The sequence below is a fragment of the Syngnathoides biaculeatus genome, chromosome 16 (assembly GCF_019802595.1).
Source record: "Syngnathoides biaculeatus isolate LvHL_M chromosome 16, ASM1980259v1, whole genome shotgun sequence".
NCBI classification, from domain to species: Eukaryota; Metazoa; Chordata; class Actinopteri; order Syngnathiformes; family Syngnathidae; genus Syngnathoides; species Syngnathoides biaculeatus.
Genome location: NC_084655.1, coordinates 22272882 through 22299214, shown reverse-complemented (window position 1 = coordinate 22299214; position 26333 = coordinate 22272882). Strand labels below are relative to the sequence as shown.

The 26333-nt window shown below is 42.2% G+C and overlaps 1 protein-coding gene across 2 annotated transcripts; it reads left to right on the top strand.

The window, feature by feature from the left end:
• Positions 1–1600: 1600 nt before the first annotated feature.
• On the top strand, positions 1601–25824 carry LOC133514075 (suppressor of cytokine signaling 3-like). 2 transcript variants are annotated; one of them, XM_061845360.1, is made up of 2 exons: positions 1601–1768; positions 24580–25824. In XM_061845360.1, the coding sequence occupies exon 2, from the start codon at positions 24676–24678 to the stop codon at positions 25288–25290; it is 615 nt and encodes a 204-aa protein (XP_061701344.1). In that variant the 5' UTR covers positions 1601–1768; positions 24580–24675; the 3' UTR covers positions 25291–25824. The 2 variants fall into 2 exon arrangements, with proteins under 2 accessions (XP_061701344.1, XP_061701345.1); XM_061845361.1 differs by lacking the exon at positions 1601–1768 and adding an exon at positions 22720–22938.
• Positions 25825–26333: the final 509 nt, after the last annotated feature.

Sequence of the window (26333 nt, the reverse complement as noted above, 5' to 3'; positions counted from 1 at the left end):
TAATATAATAATGATAATTGTTTTAACTTTTGTAGAGTACAAAAGAAAATCTGAATGGCGCAAAATGTCCCAAGATTTTAATTTTTGGATGAAGTTATTTCGGCACAAGACAACAAAATGGGCACATAGACACATTTGATCTCAAAACAGTGTTGACAAATTATTACAAAAATTTAAGGGAAACGTCGAATTTAGGGCGGCACGGTCGAGCAGATGGTAATGCGTTGGCCTCACAGTTCTGAGGTCCCGTGTTCGATCCCGGCCCCGCCTGTGTGGAGTTTGCACGTTCTCCCCGTGTCTGCGTGGCTTTTCTCCGGGTGGGCACTCTGGTTTCCTCCCACATCCCAAAAACATGCAACATTAATTGGACACTCTAAATTGCCCTTAGGTGTGATTGCGAGTGTGGCTGTTTGTCTCTATGTGCCCCACGATCGACTGGCGACCAGTTCAGGGTGTACCCTGCCTCCTGCCTGTTGACACCTGGGATAGGCTCTAGCACTGCCCGCGACCCTCGTGAGGATAAGCGGCAAAGAATATGGATGGATGGATTTACAAAAGAAAATCTGAATGGCACAAAATGTCCCAAGATTCAAATTTTTGGATGCAGTTATTTGGGTAGGCACATTGAATCTCCAAACAATTCTAACAAATTATTGCAAAAATTTAAGGGAAACGTACAATTAAGAAATGTATTTTCAATAAGATGTTTTTGAGCAAGGAACAAGTGTGCCAGATTTCGTGTCGCTGTGTCAATTTAGCTTAATTTGAGGAGGAGCAGCGATTACATCAAGAAAAGGGCAACAATTTGGTGTCTTGGTTATTTGAGGAAGAAGAACAAAGGAGGGCCGGGACTTGGGTTTTGAACACTCTGTACTTGAAAATGTCACGACAGTGACACATGCTTATTATTGCAGAAGGCAAGGCCCTCGAGTTGTGGAAAACAGAAAAGTTGTGACATTTTTGACGCACACATTCGATGAGTGAAATGTGCGGCCCTCTACTGGACGAAATTTACAAACGTGACGTGAAACAGTCGGCCTGTCCCGATTCCAAAACTAATGTAGGATAAGAGTCTTGGAAAGTGGATGGATGGATGGATGGATGCACAGTGTCAACGCATTACAGGTTTATGGGCAGTATGAAAAATAAAACAAAATAACAAGGATAACAGCACATTTTACTGCATCCGGTTGCATGCAATTCTGTGCAATTACGACAAGCGGAATGAAAACGATTTTTAAAGACGTTTTGTATTAATTGTTTTTCAAATGTTCTGGTGTAATAGCCCATGCTTTGACATTGAAAAAAAATCAGTAAATACTTTATGAAAACCGGTTGACAAATGAGTAAGTTGTGATTTATTTTCCCGATACAAATGCATTGCCTTGGATCGGAACGTTGCCCTGACCAATGTGGCTGCTGAATTTCGCCAAGTATGCGTAGGTAATATTGTTTATTATTGTTCATACTCAGAAATAACTCCCCCAGCCCCTCTCCATTGGATGCGACGTATGACGTCACAGCGATGCCGCTAAATTCGAATGTATCGATCACGTAATTCTTAAACGAAGGAACCATGTGACAATTTCGAATCAGTGTTGCTCATCGGACCATTAAAGCGACGGACGCAGAAGGCGACCCCCAAGAACCCGGAAGTTAAAAAAAACCCCGTAACAATCAAGTACCGAATTGGCAAAAATTCGTCGTTAAGTTAATTTTGCGACGGAATTTATTGTCCAGTTCTAAATTATCGGCAGGAGCTTGAACGGTAAGACTGATTTTAGATGAAAAGAGTTAAATTGTGTTTGCTTGCCGTGCTGGCCGAGTTGAGCACGCAACATGCGTCATGTGCTTTAATTTAAGTCAATGTAATGATGTCAGTTGCAAGTAAAATAATATATAACAGAGATAAGACGTTATGGATTCCGATGTAGATTTAGATAAGAAGTTCCATGATTGAATAATTAATCCAATTGAATGAAATTTTATGTAAAATGGGTCACGTTAAAGGGCAAAAAGAAGCTGGCTAGATCCCATTGGCTGGGTTGTTTTCACTGACGTCACTTTTTTTTTTTTGCTGAATTACCCACACACCACTGCGCGCCGCCATTTAACCTCTACTAGCAATGCTGGAAAAATCTTCAACGAATTGGCGAGAGTTGTCAGAAAAAAAAGTCAGAACAAGGCTCTCTGACGGTTAGCAAGTCCTCTCTTGAGTCCCGAGATGCCCGTGAAACACAAACAGTAACGGAGCGCATTCCGGAGACTTCCTCACTGGTAGGGGTTACTCGGCGCGCTCCTCAAATCCTCCTGACGAAGAGGCTCGCGATCCGGGATACAAGTCCGACTTAGAAAGCGGGGACATCGTTTGACGCTTCCGACGAAAGACTTTGGACGTTCTGCGGACTTGTGCTTCACTCAGACTTGGCTTTGTGGATGAGTGCCCGACGCTGTTATAACGATGCCCGTCTTCAACCTCAATCGTCGCCGAGCTACGCGAACAAGTGTAATCGATCCTCTTTTCAGAAGGCCAACATTACAGTTAAGATCCTTTTTTTGTTAATCACTTGAAAGATTTGAGAATTTTCTGAAATACTGGATTTGTTTATTATTTTGTCTTTCTGCCATTGTCATCAAATTTTGAAAAAATAATAAACTTCGCTTTGCTAGTGGTGAACTAATATACAGATTTTGTTTTTGGAAAAAAAAAGGAATAAAATGGAGCTTGCTTCGATATTCAAAAAAAAAAAAATTCCACCGCCTTCCATTTTCCATCTTAGCATACAGGTAAGTGCCCATATATTTTTTTTATATGTTTTATATTTTTTATAGTTAGGTTTTTGCAGCTAGCAAAAATTGCTGCTGTGTGTGTTGACCTCTGTGTACCACTCCTAGTTGATATAAAAACATATTCCACCGCCGTTCATTTTCAGTGTTAGCATACAGGTAAGTGCCCATATATATATTTTTTTTATAGTTAGGTTTTTATAGCTAGCGAAAATTGCTCCTGTGTGTGTTGACCTCTGTAACCTCTGTGTACCCTTCCTCGTTCATATAAAAACATATTCCACTGCCGTTCATTTTCCATGTTAGCATCCAGGTAAGTGCCCATATCTATTTTGTTTTATATGTTTTATATTTTTTATAGTTAGGTTGTTGTAGCTAGCGAAAATTGCTGAAGCGTGTGTTGAGCAGCATATTTCCCCAAAAGTTTAATTTTGAATTTAATTCAAATGCTGATGCTAATTTACTTAATTCACCTTGGCAAGGGATGAACTGATGTAGGGGGGGAAAAAAAAAAAAAGTTGTTGCAACTTTTCCTTTTGTGTGTTCCATCGGGGGTGGGTCACTTACGTAATTTGGTTGCCAGGAAAGAACAGTACAACTGCACAAAAGAAATGAAGTATTATTTGAATATATGATAAATTCCGTGACATTATAAATTGAAGACAGTAAAAAAAAAAAAAATCGCTTTTTTTTTTTTTTTGAAGCATATATAATTCCCTGAAGGGGGGGGGTTTCCAACTTAATGTAAGGAGCAGAAAAATAAAATAATTGCAATATTTACAACTACAGAATCAACATCAACCGAGAAGAGTCCGGTAACCAATGTTCGTTTGCGGATTACATAATAAAAACGGAATCGGTGGAAATGTCATCGGGTTGTCATTTGTGCGTTCAAGAAAACAAAAGCAAGTTGGGACTTGGCAAGTTGGGTCCCCGGCAAGAATTTCTAGTGAGGCGTGAAGGAGGCACGCGCATCATTACGGTAGCAACGCATCCCGCCCGCCTTGAGCCTTTGCTGCATTCCTTGAATTGGGCAAAGCGACGCCCTCTGATGATGCTCTAAACGCAGTACTCTATATATGTTATATATATTTATATCATACAATATACACGTTTCAGATTGAAAGGCAATACTCCAAAATAAAAGTGGCGTTTTCAATTTGACGTTTTGCTTTTCATTGGTAGGAACCCGCGCGTCTGGTTTTGTTTATCTTCGTCACTTTAGGCTAATTTAGGGAACGCGCAATTACACAAGAAGGGCAACTACTTGTGGTTACGGTTACAGAATTTGGCTCTGTACAAGAAAACAAAAGACGGCTGAGACTTGGATGCTCAACTGTGCACTTGCACTGTTAAAGAAATGAAAATACGCTATCGTTCAATGGACAGTCTTGTCATTTTTCAAAGTTGTGACGTTTTGCTGCGTACTTTGAGTAAATTCATGATTCCCCCCCAAAAAAAGAAGAGAAATTTCACATAATTTTAGAGTCATCGAGTTGTGGATTTCTTCTTTGTGTATTATGCTGCCCACTGGTAGCCAAGGCCTGTACGCCGTCAATGGGCGCTTAAGCGTGAAATCACGATCCCCAGACTTAATTCTTTACATTCTACTCAATTACGTGTTTACTATATGTCTTTGTGAAGTTCAATACTTGCATAAATCTGTTTTACTTATTAAAAAACAGATTACCAATGTTTGTATTTGAGTTTTTTTGAGTGGGACTGTAACAGATTAATGGCATCTGTATTCATTTAAATGGGGACTGATAGATACTGTAATTTCAGGCCTACAAGCCGCGACTTTTTTCACACACTTTCAACCCTGCGGTTTAGGTGGTGATGCGGTGCTAGCGTTAGCGCGGCGCTAGCGTTAAACTCTTTTCTGTTTACCGACGCTTATAACCAGGTATGCTCTGTAGGCCAGGAATTACGGTACTTTGATATTCTAGAGTTTTGACTGTCACTCAAACTTTTTATTTCGTTGTCGAGAGGACGATAAAAAAAAAAGCTTTTGGTTAATCGTATCACAGCAACATTTTCGATGGGCTATTCTCTCAGAGATCGAAATGGGCGTGTTGGGTTTTATGTACATTTGCCCCTTTTTAGATTTCTGGTAAATCATATCATACCAACAATTTAAAAAAGGGTTATTTTCTTGGCGCTAGGAACGAGTGTGTCAAGCTTTGTGTGTACATTTATTATAGACTTTTGGTAAATTGTGTAACAGCAACATTTTTAATGGGTTTCCACGGGCTATTCTTTGTGTGATAAGAAGGGTGTGTTGGGTTTTGTGTGGATTTGCTCCTTTTTAGATTTCCGGTAAATCATATGACACTAACATTTTCAATGGGCTATTTTCTTGGTGCTAGGAACGAGTGTGTCAAGTTTTGTGTACATTAATTATAGACTGTTGGTAAATTGTATAACAGCAACATTTTCAATGGGTTTCCACAGGCTATTCTCTGGGTGATAAGAAGGGGCGTGTCGGGTTTTGTGTTGATTTGCTCCTTTTTAGATGTTTAGATTTCTGGTAAATGAAATCGCAGTCATTGGGCTATTTTCTGCTAGAAACGAGTGTGTCAAGTTTTGTTTACGTTTGCTATTTTAGACTTTTGGTAAATGGTATAACAGCAACATTTTTGATGTTTTTCAACGGGCTATTCTCTCGGTGACAGGAACGGGTGTGTCGGTGTTTTGTATACCATTTGCTTTTTTTAGACTTTTGCTAATCAAACACGTTTTATTCATTTTTTTTTCAATGCGACGTTTTCTTGGCACGACGAACGAGCGTGTGCTTGTGTTGCGTTGGCAGTTTAATCCGAGCCATAAAACAAAAATTACATAATGAACCGTGTCTTGAATATCTTCAATTTTGTTTTTGCAAGAACAAAAGAGGGGCGTGACTGGTATGTTACTATTATTATTATTGTGATGATGGGTATTATGGAGATGCCTGGCAGGTTAAATCCGAGCAGAGTCATTGTGGAGTAATGGTAGGCTGGACTGTGGTGGGCGCCATGCCAAGCAGCAGAAACCCACTTGGCACCGCCACGCCAGACTTTTTACAAGCGTTGGTGGAAGCTTCCCCAGGTGGAGGCCCGAGTGTGCCAGCGTCAGAATCCTTGCTCCTGGACCCCCCCCCCCCCCACCGCCTTTTTTCCCCCCCATCTTTTTAAGTGGAGACACATGAGACCCTTCCAATTAGGGCCAGGCTGCTTCCCAGAAGCGTCCCCCCCCACCACCACCACCTCCCACTCCTCTCTTACGGACTCCGCCGCGGGTGAACCGAGCACCCCGTCCAACGGGAGTCCCGGTTTTCCGACCGAGGGTAGTGAAATAGCGGTGCGCGACAACATGAACGCACGCTACCAATTATCGTTGGCTTATTTCCACTCTTCTGACCATAATTGCTGTGCTAATTCCAAACGTTAGCGTCGCGCCAAGTGCTAGCCAAAAACTTGGAAGTCAACACCGTCTCAAGGTTTGTATTTTTTCCACAGTTACTTTTTAATTATCAATTCTCTACGACAAGTTAGGACCGTTTATACAAAATCAATACAAGTTAAGAAATAAATAACGTGATAAATTGTTGTGGTTCGCTAGCTGTCCTGAGATGGATTGCATTTCTTTATTTTGTTGGCAACGGAAGTAAATTAGTGCCACCAGGATTTGACTTTGAAATGCCACAGAAAACAGGATTTGAATTTGAAATGTAAAGCGATCATATTTTCAATAGTTGCTACAATTCGCCTCTCTGAAATTCACCGTCCGCGCCACCAGGCAGGGTTACTTCAGGTCAGAAGCGAACAGCCAGCCAATCCAGTTACGCTTTCTTAGTATGTGACGTCACGTGACTAAGAAAGCGTAACTGCGATTGGCTGGCTGTTCGGTTCTGACCTGAAGTAATCCTGCCTGGTGGCACAGACGGTGAACTTCAGACAGCGAATTGTAGCCAGTTATGTAGTTATTAACATTTGAAAAGTTACACTGAAATACAACTATTGAAAATATGTGATCACTTTACATTTCAAATTCAAATCCTGGTGGCACATATTTACGTCCATAGTTGGGTAGTATCACTAAAAATGGCAAAGCATTTGTTTTTGTATTTTAATACAAAAACATTTGCAGTAATAGACATTCCAACATTTCTAAAAAAAAAAAAAAAGTGTCCTGGTTGCACTCAATTCTTGCACTGCACATTTCTGACTTTTGTTTGATTGCATGCAAGTTTTTTTTTGCCAGCTGTCACTTATTCATCTGGAAAGATTATGAATATATCAAAATGTCTCAGTTGAACGAGGCTTATTATCTTTGTGAGCGTCATTTTGCCCGAGCTTTTGTTTTGGATGTCGCGATGATATTCCGTGTTGGCGTACCTAATGAAATGTCCGGTGAGCGTGTGGGAATTCGTCTTTAGCTTTGATGCCTGGCAGGCAAAAAAAATTGCAGCCGTGCTACATATTTGTCCGAAAGGCACGTTAGATGATGGCAATGTTTGTTTTTACAGCGCCGCAATAAATCACTCGTGCAAACGTTGTACATTGGAGAGGGACAGAGAATAATGCCCGAGGGCAGCGCTTCTCAGAAATACGATTAAAACGCAGCCACAACAAAGCCGTGCCCTCCTTTTCCTTCCTATAGATTTTTAGTCGATGGGCGTGACGACACGTCGCATTTTTGTTTCCTTCGACCTTCCGTGAAAAGAAATCTGTTCAGTCACGCACGTTGACTTCCAAGTTTTTCTTGTTCCCAAACACTTTTTTTTTTCTCCTTTCCCTTTCCCCTCCATAACAAATGTGAAGTGAATAGTTCAGGCGATCATAAAAACGGTTGTCAAGTAAAAGTTTAACCGCAGATGTTAACCACTTGTAATATTCAGTACTTTATTGTCTGAGTTTTGCCTCATAGAATTCATCGCTCCTCATAATATTACAACTTCATTCTTGAAAAGGGACGACTTTCATTACGTTAGCTTAGCTTAACATAGCAACAACACGATAGCACGAACAGGGCTCGTTAAAAAAAAAAAAAACTCTATATATATATATAATATATATATATATATATATATATATATATATATATATATATATATATATATATATATATATACACACACACACACACATACTAAAAAAAGAAAACAGCCGCGGCAGCTACACAGTAGCAACACGGTAGCACAGCACTAACAGGGCCGGTTGAAAAAGAAAAAATGGTAAAAATCACTGAGACACGGCAGTAACACAGCAGCAACACGCTAGTGCGGTGCTAATGCTAGCGCGGCGCTAACGCTAGTGCTGCGGTAACAGGGACAATTAAAAGAAAAAAACTTACCGAAAAAAGTCACTTTTCTCGGCACATATATTCCACCGGTCTCACTCTTGCCTTTTCCGCTCGAGTGCCCCCTTGCGACCGTGAGGAAAAAAAATGCACAAATTAGCCGCATCACCGCATAAGCCGCAAGGTTGAAAGCGTGCGGGGGGGAAAAAAAGTTGCGGCTTATAGGCCGGAAATTATGGTATACAAAAACTCTTAATTCTTGAAAAATGACAGCTTGTTCTGGTAAAATACTGTATATTATGGCTTATTTCTTGTTTTTCGGTGAACTTCCACTGAGGAAGTGGCAAATGAGCAGCTTGAAGCAAGCACGCCTGCCAGAGTGTTTTTTTTTGTTTGTTTGTTTGTTTTGGTTCTTCAAAGTTATCGTTAAACATGTCCTCCCAACGTTTGACACCCGAGAGGCAAGAACAGGCACTCAAGAATACTCTAAAAATGTGTTTTAATAACATTACATTTGTTTCAACAAGTTTGCATGTCTTTAAAGTGTGTGGGCGGGGGAATTCGATACCGGGGAACGAACATTTGCCCTGAAGCATGTGAGCCCTTTGGACATGAGCCCTTAATCCTTATTTCAAATCTGGACATGAGGCCACAAGTATTTATTTCGTCTGATTTAAAATAAAGCAAACACTCCCAAAAACCAACTTAATTATTTTGAACGTTAAAAAAAATGTTTTTACTTCTCGTGTGTCTTAAGTATTATGCTGGTAAACAAAAATGAATCCTTTTCATTCAACCTCACTTCAAAAGTTTGTGAAGGAAATATAAACAAATTCTAATTAAAATATCAACATCTTGTGAACAGTCCCAAACATGTTGCAACATGTCATGATTCAATGTTAGTTATTTTCCACTGCCATTTGTGCTTTATTTTCATCTTAAAAAGCGCTCAAGTGTGCTAATATTATGGTTCTACTCATTTGTGCCATCTTTAAAAATAAATGTCCAAAACAATAATTTTAGTTCATTAGCTCTTATTTTTCTTCACTTGTGATGACCGTGTCTAGATTTGAAACAAGCGCTAATGGCTTATGTCCTTAAAGGTCATGTCATCCCTATAAACATTCTAAAATAGACGTTGAACACATTTAACACCTCCGTCATACGTACGCGAATATTTTGTTACATAGTGAGACGATTGTGGTTCGCCCCAAATTATTATTATTACTATTATTAGTTTTTAGTAGCTGTATACAAACCTACCTGTCATTTGCAACCCACGAAGCGCTCGTCCTTTGCACCCGTGCAATCCATTTTTCACGACGAACCGGGTCTCTTGCAAACTTATGAAGGGTAATTCCCGAGTGTTCATGCAATGTCCAGCGAGGCAACGAGCCGGCGTTTTGGCTAGCACGAAGGAACGACGAGCTTCCTTCCCGGCGGTAAAACTAATGGAAACGAACGAGTCCACTTGGGGGCGCTTCTGTCACTTCCTGCTTCTTCTCGAAAGCAAATCCCCTTGAAAGGATTTTCATGGCGGGAGTTACAAAAATCTGTATACGTCAAAATTATGTTTTGTGGTGGGGAAAAATATACATGGTCCATGTCGACTGCTGTTTTTTTTCATTGATAACATACTAAAATTCATGCATTTCATGACATACACTACACCCATTTTTCTAAGGTCTATTTTGCAGATTTTCACCTTTTGGCGGCTCTGTAACGTATCCCCAGCCCCCAAAAAATAAATAAATGGGGGCTCATTGCGCTCATTTGCATGTATTCATACTGCAGGGCACGCGTAGAGTATATAAAAAAAAAAAAATACTGTGTTGATTTTCCAATCATTTTCCATGTTGTGCAAAGTTCCACTTCCTGTTCTGCAGTTCTCATCAAGACACGCCGGTACTGTTACCCATTTGGACTTCCCCAATGTCGCCCAGCGAAGAAGGAAGGGAAAAAAAAAAAGCTTTCCCGGAGCTCGTGCATGAATGCATTTTATTTTGCTGCATCTTATCTGCAGACGAGAATAGAGAATAGGTCGACTTTTATGACTCGCGAGTGTGAATCTGTGGGTACAATAACGGGCTTCTGTCAATGATTTGACGCGTTAGCAGAAGTTGATGTAATGCGACCACGCGGCTCGCCAGCATTCATTGTTGTTATTATTACACTTACTGGAAGGAACGGGCTTTGTTTTTTGGGGCGGGGGTCGGCGAGAGAGAGAGAAAATGTGGCGTTTTGCGCACGTTCATTGAAGGGTGCCTGCGTGTGGCTTTCATTCTGGGAAACTGGAGCTTTGTGTGCGTTTATGTGGTGCCAGCATTATCTCCTGTGGGAGTTTAACAAGTGACCTCACGTCTCATTACGTTATCTCTCGCCCCCGCCAAAGCGCAGCACCCAAGACCGCACATCCCATTTTGAAGGAAGCGCTTTCTGGAATTGTGCAAGATGCTTTGTTTACTCCCCCGTTTGGGACTCACTGTACCGGTCCTTCTTGGATCTCTGGCCGGGAAGCGGGATAGTGTAGGGATGCGGCAGAATAATAAAAGTCATTATTCTTCATTTATTTATTTTTAAAGGGAGGTGGTGGTTTTTGGAGATCCAGCAAAGGAATTTCCTCTCTTTGGGGAGGGGCCAGTTTTGAAGGGAACAAAAAAGAAATGGCTTTCAATGGAAAGCTGCGCGAGTATAGCCGTGCACCAGGTCCAACCGAGAGAGATTTTTAACCAGCACGACGTTCTGGTACACTTCTGGTAATGCCCTGAGACAAAGGGCTGGTTGGTACAGCCCAAAAACAATCTGGTCTTGGGAGTCAGGTGCAACGAAGCATGCGCTCATGTTATTTACGTGACCGCTTTAGTGCGCCTCGTTGTCACCCGAGTGCACGCAAGCCACTGAGAGAAGGAATAGAATAGAATAGCGCACATTTGAGTCCACACTAACTGGTCCATGTAAGGAAGTCAGATGATGTGCGTGTAAATGTAGAAGTATGAAGTCATCCTCTTAAATTAAAATAGAGGAACTGTGTCATGCCGTGTGACGTAGTCTTCTTGGACACTGGCGCCAGAAGGGAATACAAACGTTTCAACCTTCTCCTAAATGCATATCAAAAAATGATTTATGTTTCAAGTGATGGTCATTAAACATCGAAGGTGTTCCTGTCGCAGATTTTCGTGTCACCGTCCGCCCGCTTGCTTGCCGTCCTAAACGAAAGCTCCGTTGAAGCGCCCCTTGCGATCTGATTGTACGTGCGAACGCGTTTACGGGCTGAGTCACATGGAAATCATTTCCTGATGGCATGCGCCGTGCTGGGCCATCTGCCGCTGAGTCACGGCGGGCGCAGGTACAGGAGGACAAAAGGCCCCTTGAAGCGTGACCGCAATGCGCCGCATAGCTGCGTGCAGCTGCAATCGTTTTTTTTTTTTTTTTTTAATAACAATTTCACCATTGCTTTCTCTTACTTCATTGTCTTCTTTTTCCTTTCGGCTTGTCTCGTTCGGGGTCGCCACAGCGTGTCATCTTTTTCTATCAAAGCCTCTCTCGTGCATCGTCCACTGTCCTCATGTCCTCCCTCACAACATCCATCAACGTTTCTTTGGTCTTCCTCTCGCTCTCTCTTCCCTGGTAGCTCCATCCTTACCATCCTCCTACCAATTTCCTCACTCCCTCGCCTCTGGACATGTCCAAACTATCGAAGTTTACTCTCTCTCACCTTGTCTCCAAAACCTCCAACTTTGACTGTCCCTCTCATGAGCTCATTTCTAATCCTATCCCAGCGAGAACCTCAACATCTTCTTCTTTTCTGCTTCCTGCTGTCTCTTCAGTGCCACCGTCTCTAATCTGTCCATCATGGCCGGCCTCACCACTGTTTTCTAAACGTTGCCCTTCATCCTAGTGGGGACTCTTCTGTCACATAGAACACCAGACACCTTCCGCCAGCTGTTCCACACCTTTTGGACTTGAAGTCATCCACCCTCGTTATTTTATTGTAAGGACACTAATAATTTGGCCAATATTCACCTCAGACAAGCAATCAATCCATCAATGTAAGGGTGGGGGTGGGGGGAGGGGGATGTCAAATAACTGCTAAGTTGACATAAAAAATAGGTTGATCAAATATTTCTGCCTCAAAGCTATGCTGGGGTCGAAAAACAAAACAATAAATTTCCAAACTGTCAATAACGTTTGCCCAAAACAACAGAGGCGCATCTGGAATTAATTTATTTATTTATTTAGTTTTTAATGAAAGACACTTTTAAGATGGGCAACGATGACTCATGATTTATAAGTGAGCTGAATGTTTTTTTTTTTTTTTTTAATTTTTTGCGGAAATGGTAATCAGTAGCACATCGATGCTAATCACGATTGCTAACTGTTCAGCATTTAGCGTCGATCGGTCTCAAATTCATGTACCAAATAGTTCTCTTTAATCACGGTGATTATCATTTCAATCGATAGGAGAATCGATTGTAAAAATATTGAACTGAGAGCCCCAAATCAGTTCTTCTATGGTCCAGCCATGAAGATGTGCGTGTGTTTGTGTGTGTGTACATTGTGTTAACCTTGACACACAAACACACGTGCTTTGTGTACATGGAAACTTCTCACCGCTCTTACCGGCACCGCGCAGGATCAGATTACCGTCTGCGTTTAGATAGTACCGCGATGCGGATAACCATTCCAACAATCCGTTTTGCATAAGAATAATGTGTCCGCGTGCCGGTTTCGAAACCACAACCTTCTCAGCTATCAGCGCAGTCGCGTCCGAGCTGCTGTTCCAGCACAGACTCGTTCATTAGCCTCCTTCGCAATGACATCAGCCTGCTATTTCCAGGCCCGCTGGTGGGAATCAAAGTCCATTCTGAACATCCCCATTATGTCACCGCCGCCTCCGTCTCCCGCCACCCGATACTGATAAACGGACGGCGGCGGCCGTGCCGGGCAGCCCGGGTCGGATCAATCCTAATACCGCCGTGAATAACGCCGGCCCATTCTCAGCACGCGCTATTTGCCAGATAGGCATTTTTCTGTGTGTGTGTGTGCGCGCGTGTGTGTGTGGCTACTGTACATGACCTCATATCCTTATTGGAATTGCAGAGACGGGCTATTTGTTTGCCCACGTCCAAATACGATACGATCCAAAAGGAGCAAATGTCGTCAATGTATAAATAGAGTTCTGGCTAGCAGAAATGAATTGATGAGAAAATGATTACTGCAAGAATTAAAAAAAAAAAAAAAAAAAAAAGTTACTGTAATACCCTCCCTGGTGGCCAAGGATAGTCATAGTTGCTGTTGCACATTGAGCTGCTGAATCAATGGCGCATTCAAGCAGACAAATGTAAAGGCTAATTGGCTAACTGGACTCCAGGTGTTTGTGCTGCTCATTGAGCCACACCCCTTAACTCGTCTCCTACCCTGCATGTTTTTATCTGTCAACCGGAATACAACCCTTCGATGCCACCGACGAATATATTCGTCAAATATGTCTTCCAATAGGCAGGTGTAAATGATGTTCTCAAAGCTTTTCTTTGTCTTAGCTTGAGTCTTGTAAATCTCTGTCATGCCAAACACACCCGTGTAGATGGAGAGGCTTTTATCGCTTTGGATTTGAGATCAGCACAGTTTTTGAGTAGAAGATGAGAAGGGCTGGGCATGAGCTGTGGGTTGTGACTGAAAGAACAAGATCCTGGATACAAGCGGCTGGAATAAGTTTCTTCCATAGTGTGTCCGGGCTCTCCCTTAGAGAACGGGTGAGAAGCTCGGTCATCCGGGAGGGGCTGAGTGTCGAGCAGCTGCTCCTCCGCATTGAGGGGAGCCAGATGAGGTGGCTGAGGCATCTGATCCGGATGCCTCTGAAGTGTTCCGGGCAAGTCCCACCGGAGACCCCGAGGACGACCCAGGACACGCTGGAGAGACTATGTCTCTCGGCTAGCTTGGGAACGCCTCGGGATCCCTCCGGAACAGCTGAAAGAAGTGGCTGGGGAAAAGGGAAGTCTGGGTATCCCTGCTGAAGCTACTTCCTCCGCAACCCAACAATGTTTGTCATTTCATAATTGTTGATCGGGAAATAAACATTTTGTCATCAAAAGCCAGTTTCCCGACTGTTCTTTTACCGTATGAAGTGTTACAAAGTTATACTTTTTGTCAGAGGACAGCGCTCTACTGCTGATTGCGGAGGGGGAAAAAGGTAGAAACAAACTTTTTGTTATTCTGATGAATTCATGAATTAATTGTATCGTTTGGTAAGTTCAAGGTTTCTGTTGTTTCAAAACAAAATGTTCTGAAACACATGCCGATGTGAAGAACTTTGCTTTGAAACTGGCTAGCAGTAAAGGCAGACAACACAAATACTACACTATGAATGCTTATATACATTTTGCAAAATCCATTTACATTCTCTTTTTTTTTTTAGGTGTTATTTCTATATTGCAAAAAATTGCTGGCGTCTTTTTTTGGGGGGGGGGGCTTGGGAAAGATGAAAGGCCTTTCAGTTCATTTCATTGGGGGGAGATTGATTTAAAATATACAAAAGATTTTAAAGCAGGGGTCTCAAACTTGCGGCCCCCAGGCCATTTGCAGCCCATGAGATGATCGTTTGTGGCCCCCACTTTAATATGCAGCTATAACGGTAGTGCGGCCATTGAGTTTTATATGGATGGCACTTTTTACAGTGTTGCGTGCGGAGCTGACGAGCCGACCAATCACGATGGGGTAGATGGCTATCGGGGGTGTGACATCGACCCGGCTTGATGCTAGCAATTAGAGAACGTTACAGCAGCATTGCCAAGCAGAGGTTTTTTTTGTTGTTGTTGAAATTTTGCATACAAGTTTTTAACGCCAGCATCCTTCATCTTATTTTGTATTTAAAAAAAATATATATATGCTTGAGAAGGTGGGATTGTTTTTGATTTTTTTTATTTAAATTCCACATTCGTCCACGTGCGCCGAGGCTGCCAAACTCCGCCTCCAGCGGCCCCAAGCTAAATTGAGTTTGAGACCCGTGCTTTAAAGCTTGTTCCTGGAATGAATTAAACTTCAAAGTCCTGCCACGACTGTATTATTTATTTTCTTCTTCCCCCAAACTGGGTCCCGTTTGTCCCTCTCCATAGTTTCATGGAAATGGTTCCAAAAAAAAATAAAAAAAAAATGCTTGATTTGTTTTGGTGGAAATGCTTCCAAAAAAAGTTCCTTTCCATTCGAGTCGCTCCTTGAGTGGGGAAAGGCGGCTTGTCGGGGAAGCTCGGATGCGTCGTCGCCGGGGAAAACGGGAACAGTCCAGAATGTTGTGTGTTGAGGGAGTGGGATGGCTTTTTCGAAAGGGGACAATTGCGCAAGTTTTCTCCCACGAGCGGGATTGTGCAGCGCGAAAGACGACGGCAGAAAGGCCAAAGTGTCGCAACGAACATTTGCCCTGCTTTCAAACGACTTTCCTCTGCAAAATGAGCTCGATGACGCGTGGCTTGTGTGCGTGTGTGTCACACCAAGTCAAAGTGGATTGATTAATCACGGCAATCTATTCTTAATGACACCACCGATCTTTCCCGTAAACGTTTCGGGACATTAAACAAATGACGGCGGATGAGGAAGAACTTGAAATTCCATGATTTCAATTTTTTTCGTTTTTTTTTTTTTTTTTTTTTTTTGTACTCTGCGCCAGCAGATTGTGTCAAAACTTTTTCAATTCCTGTTAAGAAAAAAAAAAAAAAAAAAGTAACCTGTGACCTGTCGAGTTGGCAACGTGCACGCCAACTGCATTTCGAGACGCGCGCGGACGTTCCGACAACGTGTCGGATGCCAGGAATAACGCAAGTTAAAGACTTCTGCAAAATGCTTTTTTGTCTCTTTTATCGTGTATGATGAGGCATTTTTTTCCTCCTCCTGTAAATATGCTTGGAGTCGTGGTGCATTTTGTTGTTGAAGTGTAAATAAGATTGGGGGAAAAAAAAATGTAATATTGAAAAAAATTGGATTTTTTTTATCTACATTTAATTTTTATTGAATCATTTATTAATTGTAAAACGTTTTCTTTTTATTCAAAAAAGAATGGACCCACGTGACATTTATTTTCATTATATTTATATAAGTAAACTCAACAAATTAGATAAAATGTAAAAGAAAATTTAGTCTAAGTGATTATAATGATTTTCTACATTGAATATCACGCACCCATCCACAAACGGCTGAATTGTGATTAAAGAAGAGTCATAATCATACATTTCCAAGAAAAAAAATGTTAGTTCCAGGACTTCAGCGTGTCTTTTTTTTATTTTTAAATTTTACTTACTAAAAGTGTCGTTTTGCTGAAAATGTCAGAAGACTTTTTGCCTCACTTGACACGTTTCTCACGGGATTACGACTCGACTCTCGCAATGGCGCCGCTCCTTTGTCGAAACATGTCTGACAAAATTCTCCATTTCTACATTTGCACCTTGCTGTAATACAGCTGGTCACCGTTCAGGAAAAAGATGGGGTCACGACAATTTGCATTCATTTTTTTTATGTTACAAAATATGGAGACTTCTGCAATTTTTCTAAAATCCAAAACACAAATCAAAGGTAGTTTTATTTTTAAATCTGAAAACTATAATATTTTCCTCCAAAGAACACGGTTTTTTTTTTTACTTTATTTTTTTTAAAAATTAGCTCGATAAAAAAGAATAAACATTTGTTGATTTTTGATACTTTTTAAACAATTCATATTTTTGGGGGGGTCATAAATTTGACAAATTTCCCTTTAATTATTTTTATTTTTTGCAAGTATATGACCATTCACATTTCCTGGGAGCACCCCCGTAAGGGCAAAATGTGACAAAAAAAATTCATCTTTATATTACATGCAGAATATTACATTTGTACTTTGGTCTTATGCTCTGACTTAAATATATAAAAATGTATTCTCCTGATAGAACTTTGCCTTCAGTTGGCCCCATTGCAAGTGCTGTATAATGTTACTTTAACAGCAACAATTATGATCACAATAAGGTCCTAATATGTCAATTTGTGACAATTTTCTTGTAAAACTACGGCTTCACTCTGACACATGAACTATTTTTTTTTCTGAAGATTGTTTTATAGGATTGCATAATGATGGTAATTACTTAATCGACAATGTCGGCGGAAGGGTTTTTAAAAAAAATAGTTTTTGTTCCGGTATGTGGTTCTACAGCTACCGACCTGAACTTGACATCATCAGTTTGTACTCTTGGCTAATCGCTATTGTGCGAAGAACAGCGAGACGGGCCCATGTGACGAGAATCGACGGTCCGAGATGTTTGTGTGCGTGCGCCGTTGTGCTTTTCCCAGAAAACATTTACGGCGGTGACGCGTCACGTCATCTCCGTACTGTAAATAACGCTCATGCGAATTCTCGCGCTTGTCCTCCAACCTAACCCTCTGTCACATACAAGCACTACATTTTTTTTTGTACCTTTACTGTTAGCTCAATAATTTCTGTTCTTCATTCCTAAACACAATGTTGTACTGTCTCACAGACCATCTCACTCTTGCTAGCTTGTTGATGCTAAAGCTAAGGGAAGAATTTTGAATTATTGAGCGTGTTGGCGAGTTAAGAGTTAGCATCATGCTAAAGCTAGCTGACGCTGCCTTTTTTTATCTAACCCTCCGTCACATACAGCACTACATTTTTTTTGTACCTTTACTGTTAGCTCAATAATTTCTGTTCTTCATTCCTAAACACAATGTTGTACTCTCACAGACCATCTCACTCTTGCTAGCTTGTTGATGCTTAAAGCTAAGGGAAGAATTTTGAATTATTGTGTTGGCGAGTTAAGAGTTAGCATCATGCTAAAGTTATCTGACGTTTCATGTTTACAAAATATCAAAAAGTTGCTAGTTGTCTATTTTGTCTTAATTCTTTTTCTCTTTTTGGCTGTCTTTGTAGCTAGCTAGCATTTAGCTTGATGCTCATTAAGAGGGTTTAGGTTTCTTGCTGCCAAAATTACTGAAAATGTATTTAATCTGTGTGCCTGCTTGCTTGCTTGCTTTATCGCTCATCCATATATCTACAGCATCACTCTAGGTCTTGTATCTAAGCCATGCTTCTTGCAAGATAGCTCGAAAGTTGTCTGAGCCACCTCGCTGGCAAAATAACAAATTCCTGGCTATTGCACACATTTGATCTTCAGCTACCCGTGTCGTGCATTCCTGTAAGACTATTTGTCATTTTTTAAAATATAACGCTCTACTTGTAACTGCCAGGTGAGAGTTGGGGGGAAAAAAAAAAAGGTCCAAGAGATCAGTGCGCAGTGTTTTCTTTCTCGGGTTCCCTGAAGGCGACAGTTTCACGAGACTCTGAAAACAAAATGTTCCGCAGAGAATTCCTGGAATTACTCCGCACGCGCACGAAAGCGAACGAGTCAACACACAGCACGTGCTGTTGGCCCGTCGGAGTAAGGAATGCACTTTGCGGAGCGGAGAGGGGGGGGAAAAAAACAAAACAAAAAACACAAACTAAAACAAGAACAGGATTCAGGGCTGTCTACTTCCGATCAGTGACAGCAAGCGAGGCCCGCGAGCAGGAAGTGATCAGTGGTGCTCACGTAGCGCCGCGTCTGCTTGCCCAAGCAGGACTGCGTGAAAGAGGAAGCAAACGCAGGAAGTCCAGTGTGACGGGAAGCCCGCAGGAAGGGCCGCCGAACGTTTCCTTTCAATGCCAGGAAACCTTTCGTGGCTCCACATGCGTTGGGCAGGTCCAATGTTTGTTTTTTTTTTTTTTTTTTTTTTTTTTTTTGCAACATTTATTTGACCAAAAATACTAAGTTGGTATATATATATATATATATATATATATATATATATTATATATATATATATATATATATACACACACACGTGTGTGTGTGTGTGTGTATATGTGTGTGTATGTACCCTAGTTGTGAAAGGTCTTATTTGTAGTAAATTAATTAAATTCAATAAAATAAACCCAACTAGCCACACTTTTTAGTATTTGTCTGAATAAAAATTTACAAGATTACAATATGCACAAAATAGCTTTATTTTATAAAACCAGCAGTATTCATTTTTTTTCTCCACCCTAGTTCATGCTATTTTAATAGTTTTGACATTTAAAAAAAAAGCTTTTAAAATGTTATTTTATTAATACCCTTTTAATTTTTTTTATTCCCGTCAATTTTATAGTACATCACCCGTCAACATTTTTGTTTCGTTTGTTTTGCTATGTCAACAATATTCAAATAACTCAAAATAAACCAACTCATTTTATTTAATGCTACCATTATAGAATAACATCTGATTAAAAAAAAAAAAGTAAGCGCACCCCTCCACAATTTTTTCATTTGTTCATTTTAGTTTGTATTTTTATATCAACAACAAAAAAAAAATTGGCCCCATGGCTTCCAACCTAATCCTGCTAACAAACAAACAGCCAATGAAAACTTGCTGAGCAGCACTCTGCCACTCTGCCTGCACAACAAATATTTAGTATGAAAACATTTTTTTTTGCTCGTCATTCCAGAGGAAAGACTTCCTGCAATCTTCCCGTGTGCGCCCAACAGCTTTTTACGGGAATGGTGAGCGAGGCTACATTTCTGAGTCAGTGTGGGGGGGGGGGGGGGGGTGGAGCGCTTTTCATTTTTTTTCTGCGCTTTTGTTTTTGAGGTTCAAACCCACGAGTTGTCATGCACTCGACCTCACTACATAAATACACTGGATGACTTTGCAGAACCGGACTGAAAAGTTCTCAAGCGCGACTTGGAAGGCCTTGCAATGTCTCTCTCATAAAATGGGACTGAATGGCTAAATGGACGACTACAGTTTGTCTGTTTGCTGTTAATCTGTTCCCAGCAAGATTTTATGTTTTTTAATAAGAACAGCGCTATAAAGTGTTGCGCTTTTTGAACTGATCCAATCGAAAAGAACTAAACCGTTTGCGCATGACAATTTCTCCGGATATTTGCGATCACGAGGCGGCTCCATCTTTCGTGGAAGTCGGACAGCAATTCGAACAAAGTTGTTTTCCCGCAATCTGTGAGAGGGAAGCCCCACCACAACAATTTCCTCTTTTGTCCTCTTTGGGCCTTTGATGGGAGACCACTTGACCAACTCGTAGGAAGCCTTTGATTCGCAGCACACGAGACACGACTTAGCGCGTCCCCCTTTCCCATGACCGTCTGTCCAAATCTGCTTTTCGGTCTTGTTCTTCTGGGCATTTTTTTGAATTTTCTGTGGGATTTGGGATGGGGGGGGGGGTTGTTGTGGAGCACGGACGCTAAGTACGTGTCTCACTATGATGACACAACGGGCTTTCTGGAAATGCGTTCCGACGCTATCTGAACGGCCGACCCTCTGAATCAGGCAACACCTGATTCCACTGCGGACCCAGCTGACGTTTACCAAAAGACCATCAGGACCGACGAGTCACCCAGTGACTGGCAACCCCCCCCCCCCCCTCCCGCTTCACGTTTGACTGCCTAGCTCAGTTTTGCATGAGGGGCAAGTGAGGCAAATCCAGGAATTGAAAGCTAGTTTTAGCTTTTGTAGTTAATACAGACAGACTACCGATAACGATCCTCGTCGGAGTTCTTGGTGTGCGCCATTTCAATCTAATCTCGTCTTGATCCCACACCCCCAAATTTTACGAAAATGGAGCCTCCAGAACCAGGTTGACTCGCCAACCTGAAACTTGGTGGGCGTGTCGATCACGGGTAGACTCACAAAAAAAAAAAAAAAAAATAAGAAAAAGAAAGTCTCAAGAGGCCATGATCCAAAATCACAAAGTATACAGTTTTGGTTCAAAGTGCCATTTCCAGCGAAACTTCGGTTGGATTGTGCAACCCGAACTGCCGGGCAAAATTCACCCCTTGGGACCAGTTTCATTTAGCAACTTGACATTTGGTGGTCATGTCTCATCAAAACAGACCCCAAAGACTTTCAAGGGCACACACCAAAGAACACCCAAAAGATTCTACTGTTTTACTTGTGAGTAGCCATTTCCGCAAAAATTTGCCTGAAATGATCCCCCCCAAAGTTTTGGGAAAATTCAGCTCCCGAAGTTCATTTGAATTTGGTTGGTGTCGGTCTTGCGTAGACAGACACACACCAAAAAAAAAAAAAACACTTCAGGAAAACATAGCAGAACAGGCACAGGATATCAACGGTTTTGGTTGGAATTGAGCATTTGTACCCCAAATTGGGACAGTGGAAAACCCCAATTTGGAGGATAGTCCACCTGAGTGCACAAGATGACGCCAAAATGCCCCAAAATTTAGATTTCCTTATTGTATGACTTGATGTACCGTCTAAAAATGTTTCATTTCCAGAAGGATAGAGACTGGCCTAAAGTCTTGACTCCTGGTCTAGCTGTTCAACCTTTTCTCCCATACAAAAAGAGTTTGAATCCAGAGAAGTCAACAAAGTGCCAGCCGTACTGATGACTAAAGTGCTGGTGCTGGTTCAGGAAAGCCATGACGCGGGACCGGAAGAATTACCTGAGGCTTCTGCTTTTGCTGGTGTTGTCTGCGGTCGTGATGGCTGAGTCAGCGAGGCCGAGTCCGATTAGTGTTCTTCCTGAGCGCCGGCTCAGTCACGCGCACAACTTCCAAACCTTCACGCTGTCTTTGGGTGGAGCTCCTGAATCCTCATTATTCACTCCAGAACCTCCAATATTACGATCCGCGTGACACCCCAACCTATAAGCGGTTAGCGTTATATGAATGTGACCGGTGTGCTGTATCAGTTTCCCTACTTCCCTGTGGAGCGCCGTTTTGTCATTTGGGTCTGTTGGAGCCCGGAAGCATCTCTGGCACCAGCTCGGCTTGAACGGGAGTACCACTGGCGAAGTTTGATACCTTGGAAATTGCAGCTTTTGGTCGACTATTGTATAATCTTATGCAAGTTCAATTCCAATTGAATCATATTGCAACCGTAAGAAGACCCTCCTCTGGGGGAGGGTAGTACTTTCAGAAAACGTCAAGAACCTTTGGGGTGGGGGAACCATCTTATGTGATATTAAAGCCCTTTAGTTTGGACTAAAAATAACCGCATTCCTGGAGCATTAGATTGACTGTACGTAGGCTTAAGTGCAGGGATGCGGATCGGTACTTGAGACCCTTCTTATTGTCCACCCATCTATTTTCTTAGCTGCTTATCCTCACAAGGGTCGCGGGGAGTGCTGGAGCATATCCCAGCTGTCAACGGGCAGGAGTCGCCGTACACCCTGAACTGGTTTGCCACCCAATCGCAGGGCACAAGTTAATTATTAGTTTCCCCCCCCCCCCCTTAACTCTCTTACCGAGAAACTCTCCAAAGCTGATTACGCAACAACAAAGCCTTTCGGCACAGCCCGAGTCATTACCTCATGGCTTGACAATAATGAGGAACCTTTTAGTATGCAAACACTCAATTGCATACGCTCTGTTTATGGGTGTGTGCGTGCGTGGTGATAAGTAATGAAATAATAGATATGGTTAAAAAAAGCAAAGTGATTGACAAGGGGAGGAGTAGAACAGGAATGAAAATGGTGGGGGGGGGTGAGAGAGAGAGAGAGAGAGAGAGAGAGAGAGAACTGAAGCTTCTTGTCAAATTGCCAGCACTTTACTGGAAGGGTGGGGGGGGGGGGGGCCTTCGAGCCAGACGCACAGGATGAGCGTTATAAAGGCAGCCCTGTGCGTCAATGCAGGGCGCAGACGCCGTTCACAGCTGCTCCGACACGCTCGACTTTGTGCCGCGCGCTCCCAAAAGTCTGTTTTTGTTTTTTTGTTTTTTTTGGTGGAGGGGGAGCGTTTGGAATTTCCGTCGAGAACAGAAAAAAAAACCGTAAGCCTCCACGACCCTTAGCGGCACTCGGACCATTTGGATTTAAACTTTTCCAAGGACTTCGGCCGAAAGGTGAGCATCCCTCATTTCACTTTAGAACTTTTGGAAATGGTGAACGTGGACATCTTTGTTCGGATTATTATTACTTCATATACAGTTATGGAAAAAGTTAAGACAATTAAAAAAAACACACACGCATAAACACTGGATTTTGTCATCTATATATATATATATATATATATTTTTACCAATTCTCATTTTCTGCAAACAAATGCTCTAAATTACAATGTTTGTGATATTTATGAAAATCATACAAGCCGCTCATTTTGCTTTTTGCACACGTCGGTTCATTTCTTCGCGAGCCGTCGGCGTACGTCGAAGGGCTTCTTCCGATGCAAATTTCTCAATAACTTTCCTGGAACTGACCGTGGTGCCTGAGGCGGAGCGTTGCACAAACAACTTTGCCCTTACCGGATTTGCACGCCATCGTAAATGGGGAAAGTATGATTCAAACGGGGCGACAACAAATGAGCCACTTTTCCCCAACTCACGCTTGCGAGTCGAAAATGCCAGGAAAAACTGAGTCAAGTTGTCCAAAAGCAGTTTTTTTTTTTTTTTTTTTTTTTTAAGAGGGTGGGGTGGTGGGGTCTCGTTTCTCTTGAACCGGAACCTACGATTGGGGAAACGGGACGCTCGTATCTCAACTCGTTAAAGGCGCGAGGTCGAATTTCGGACTCCGAAGTGACTTTTTTTTTTTTTTTTGTACCGTGACGACAGTCAAGAGTTTGAGTACTCGAGCGAACTTGAGAAATGGGGGAAACGGGAGTCTCATCTCATGTACAGAGAAATCTATTTTGGAAGTTTTTATAAGCGTCCCAAAAGTGGATTTCCAGTTTGGAAGGTTTTTTTAAAACTTTTCTCCCCCCACAATCATGTCCTGTAACTTTTAGCATGCTGATGAGCCAGTGAATGATTGAATTCTCATGCAAACATGAGAATGAGGTCAAACTGGGCTCTTCTGTCTCATCTAGAATACAACATAAATACGAGCTGCTTAACTAATTGCAAAGTGACTTTGTATCTTTTTCTAAAAAAAAAAAAAAAAACATACAGATTTAGAAAAGTTATCCGATGAGAATAAATTGGCAATCATTGCATCGTTGCCATATACGCAGTGCATAGAGTCGTATAAAATCGTAATAACGTGATATTTAAGTCATACGAGGGATTGAAGTCCGATTTGAATGGTAATTAAAAAGAGTCCCACTATTATTGTAACGTAGCTTTTTTCATGAAAAACAGGAAGCCAAATCAGAGCTAGTTATTCCTTGATTCTTCTTTTCCAAACTTTTTTGCGCCAAGGCACAGATTTTACGTGTGAAAAAAATGTCACCGCGGGGCACCAAACAATTATGCCACAAAAAGCGGCACGTCGACCTTCTCGTGCAGTCATATTGCGTAGAGCGATTGTTGGAAATGTGCACATGCATCCAGCGGCTTCAGTTGTATTTCACTTTAAAGGGTTCTGCGCAAGACATTTTAACCGCAGTGTTGCCTTGTTTTTGATGAATTGGGCTTACTGGGCTCCCGTATTTGAATGTTAATATTTGTCGGAGGCGGTCCGCTCCGACTTGAGTGTTTTTTTTTTTTTTTTTTTTTAAGCGTGTTCTGATCTCTGTGCGCTGACCTCCGGCCTCGCTCCCGCCTCCTCAGGTGTCTCGTCGTCACCGCTCCCACCCTCGCCGTCTCCAGATCTCCTGCGGCGCAGCCCACCTCCGGCACTCCCCGCTCCGTATCGGCCACAGCGCCATGGTAACTCTCAGCAAGGCCTACTCCGCCATGAGCAGCAGCCACTCGGACTCTCCCAGCATGCGGCTGCCTCAGCGCTACAAGACGTTCGCTTCCAAGGCTCAGTACCAGATGGTTCTGGCCACCTTGCGCAAGCTGCAGGAGAGCGGCTTCTACTGGGGCGCCATCACAGGCAAGAACGCCAACAGCCTGCTGGGCGCCGAGAACACCGGCACCTTCCTGGTGCGCGACAGCTCCGACAACCGCCACCTGTTCACGCTCAGCGTCAAAACCGCGGCGGGCACGAAGAACCTGCGGGTCCAGTGCGACGCCGCCTCTTTCTACCTGCAGACGGACCCCAAGAACATCCACGCCGTGCCCCACTTCGACTGCATCCTCAAGCTGGTGCACTACTACATGCCCCAGAGCCGAGGGAACGGACGCAACGTGGACTACATGTACTCGGGCGGCGAGAAGGTCCCGCTGGAGTTGGTCAAACCGCTCGCCTGTTCCCCGTCCACCTTGCAGCACTTATGCAGGAAGACGGTGAACGGACATCTGGACATTTCCTCCACTAGGGACCAGCTTCCCCATCCTCTCAGGCAATACATGCAGGATTACGACTCCCCCATTTAAAAAGCGCATTCCGAGGGCCGAGGACTGGGAGCCGGGAGTTGAAGTTCCCGGCGAGGACGACGCACCCGTTTCCCCTCCGCTAACGATGCTGCTAAGTAACAACGTGCTGCGAGGCCTCGACCGACGCGCGCTCGCTCCGCGTCTGCGTCCACCCAGCAGCCACCGAATGTTCCCTCCCCGAGTGCATTCTGGGAGTTTTTGTTTTGTTTTTCTACGTTAGCAGTCGAAGCTTTGTTCAAGGGCTGAACTCTGGACTGAATCCTCCGTGATGGTCGATTTTGTTGTTGTTTTGTTACCTTTTGGCACTGACAGGAACGCCACTCGCTCGCCAATGAATGTATTTGAGCAAGACGACACAACCTTGTCTTATTTCACTGTGTTCTTTGACACCTCCATGTTTACATTGAAGACAAAATCTTTTATAAAGATGTACTAAAGATGCTTGAAAGTTGACTGGTCGACACAACCATTTGCACTTATTTATATGTGGACGAACATTTCAGTAATTTATAATAAAGAATTGTTATTTTTCTACTTGGCCGCATCTCGCAGTGTGCTTTGTTTTACGCGCCGTTGAACTCCGACCTCTCCCAGAGACACAGTTTGCTACGTGTTGACGAATTTAGGCTAATAGAAGTTTATCATAACGTTCATTTTTTGGGTAGAGGGGGGGGGGGGTAAAATGACCTCATTCCAATAGCAGTACACTACTTTTTTTTTTTTTTTAAATCCTACCGTGCATAAAAAATTTTGAAAGTATTTTAAAAATTCAGAAATATATATTAGAATTAATAATATAATTACAATAACTGCATCATGTGTAATAAATTAATTAAATGTTCTCTCATAGATGAAATATAATTCACAAAGTAAAATTTTGTTAAAAATTTATTTGAAAATAAAAAAAAAAAACAATGCAAGAATTAGTAAAACAAGCTTTTATTCAGGTCATAAGAAATTGAAATGCATAATGGTAACTTTACCACAGCATAAAATATGAATGCTAGTTAAATTAGAAATAAAATTAAACAAATTTTTTTTGC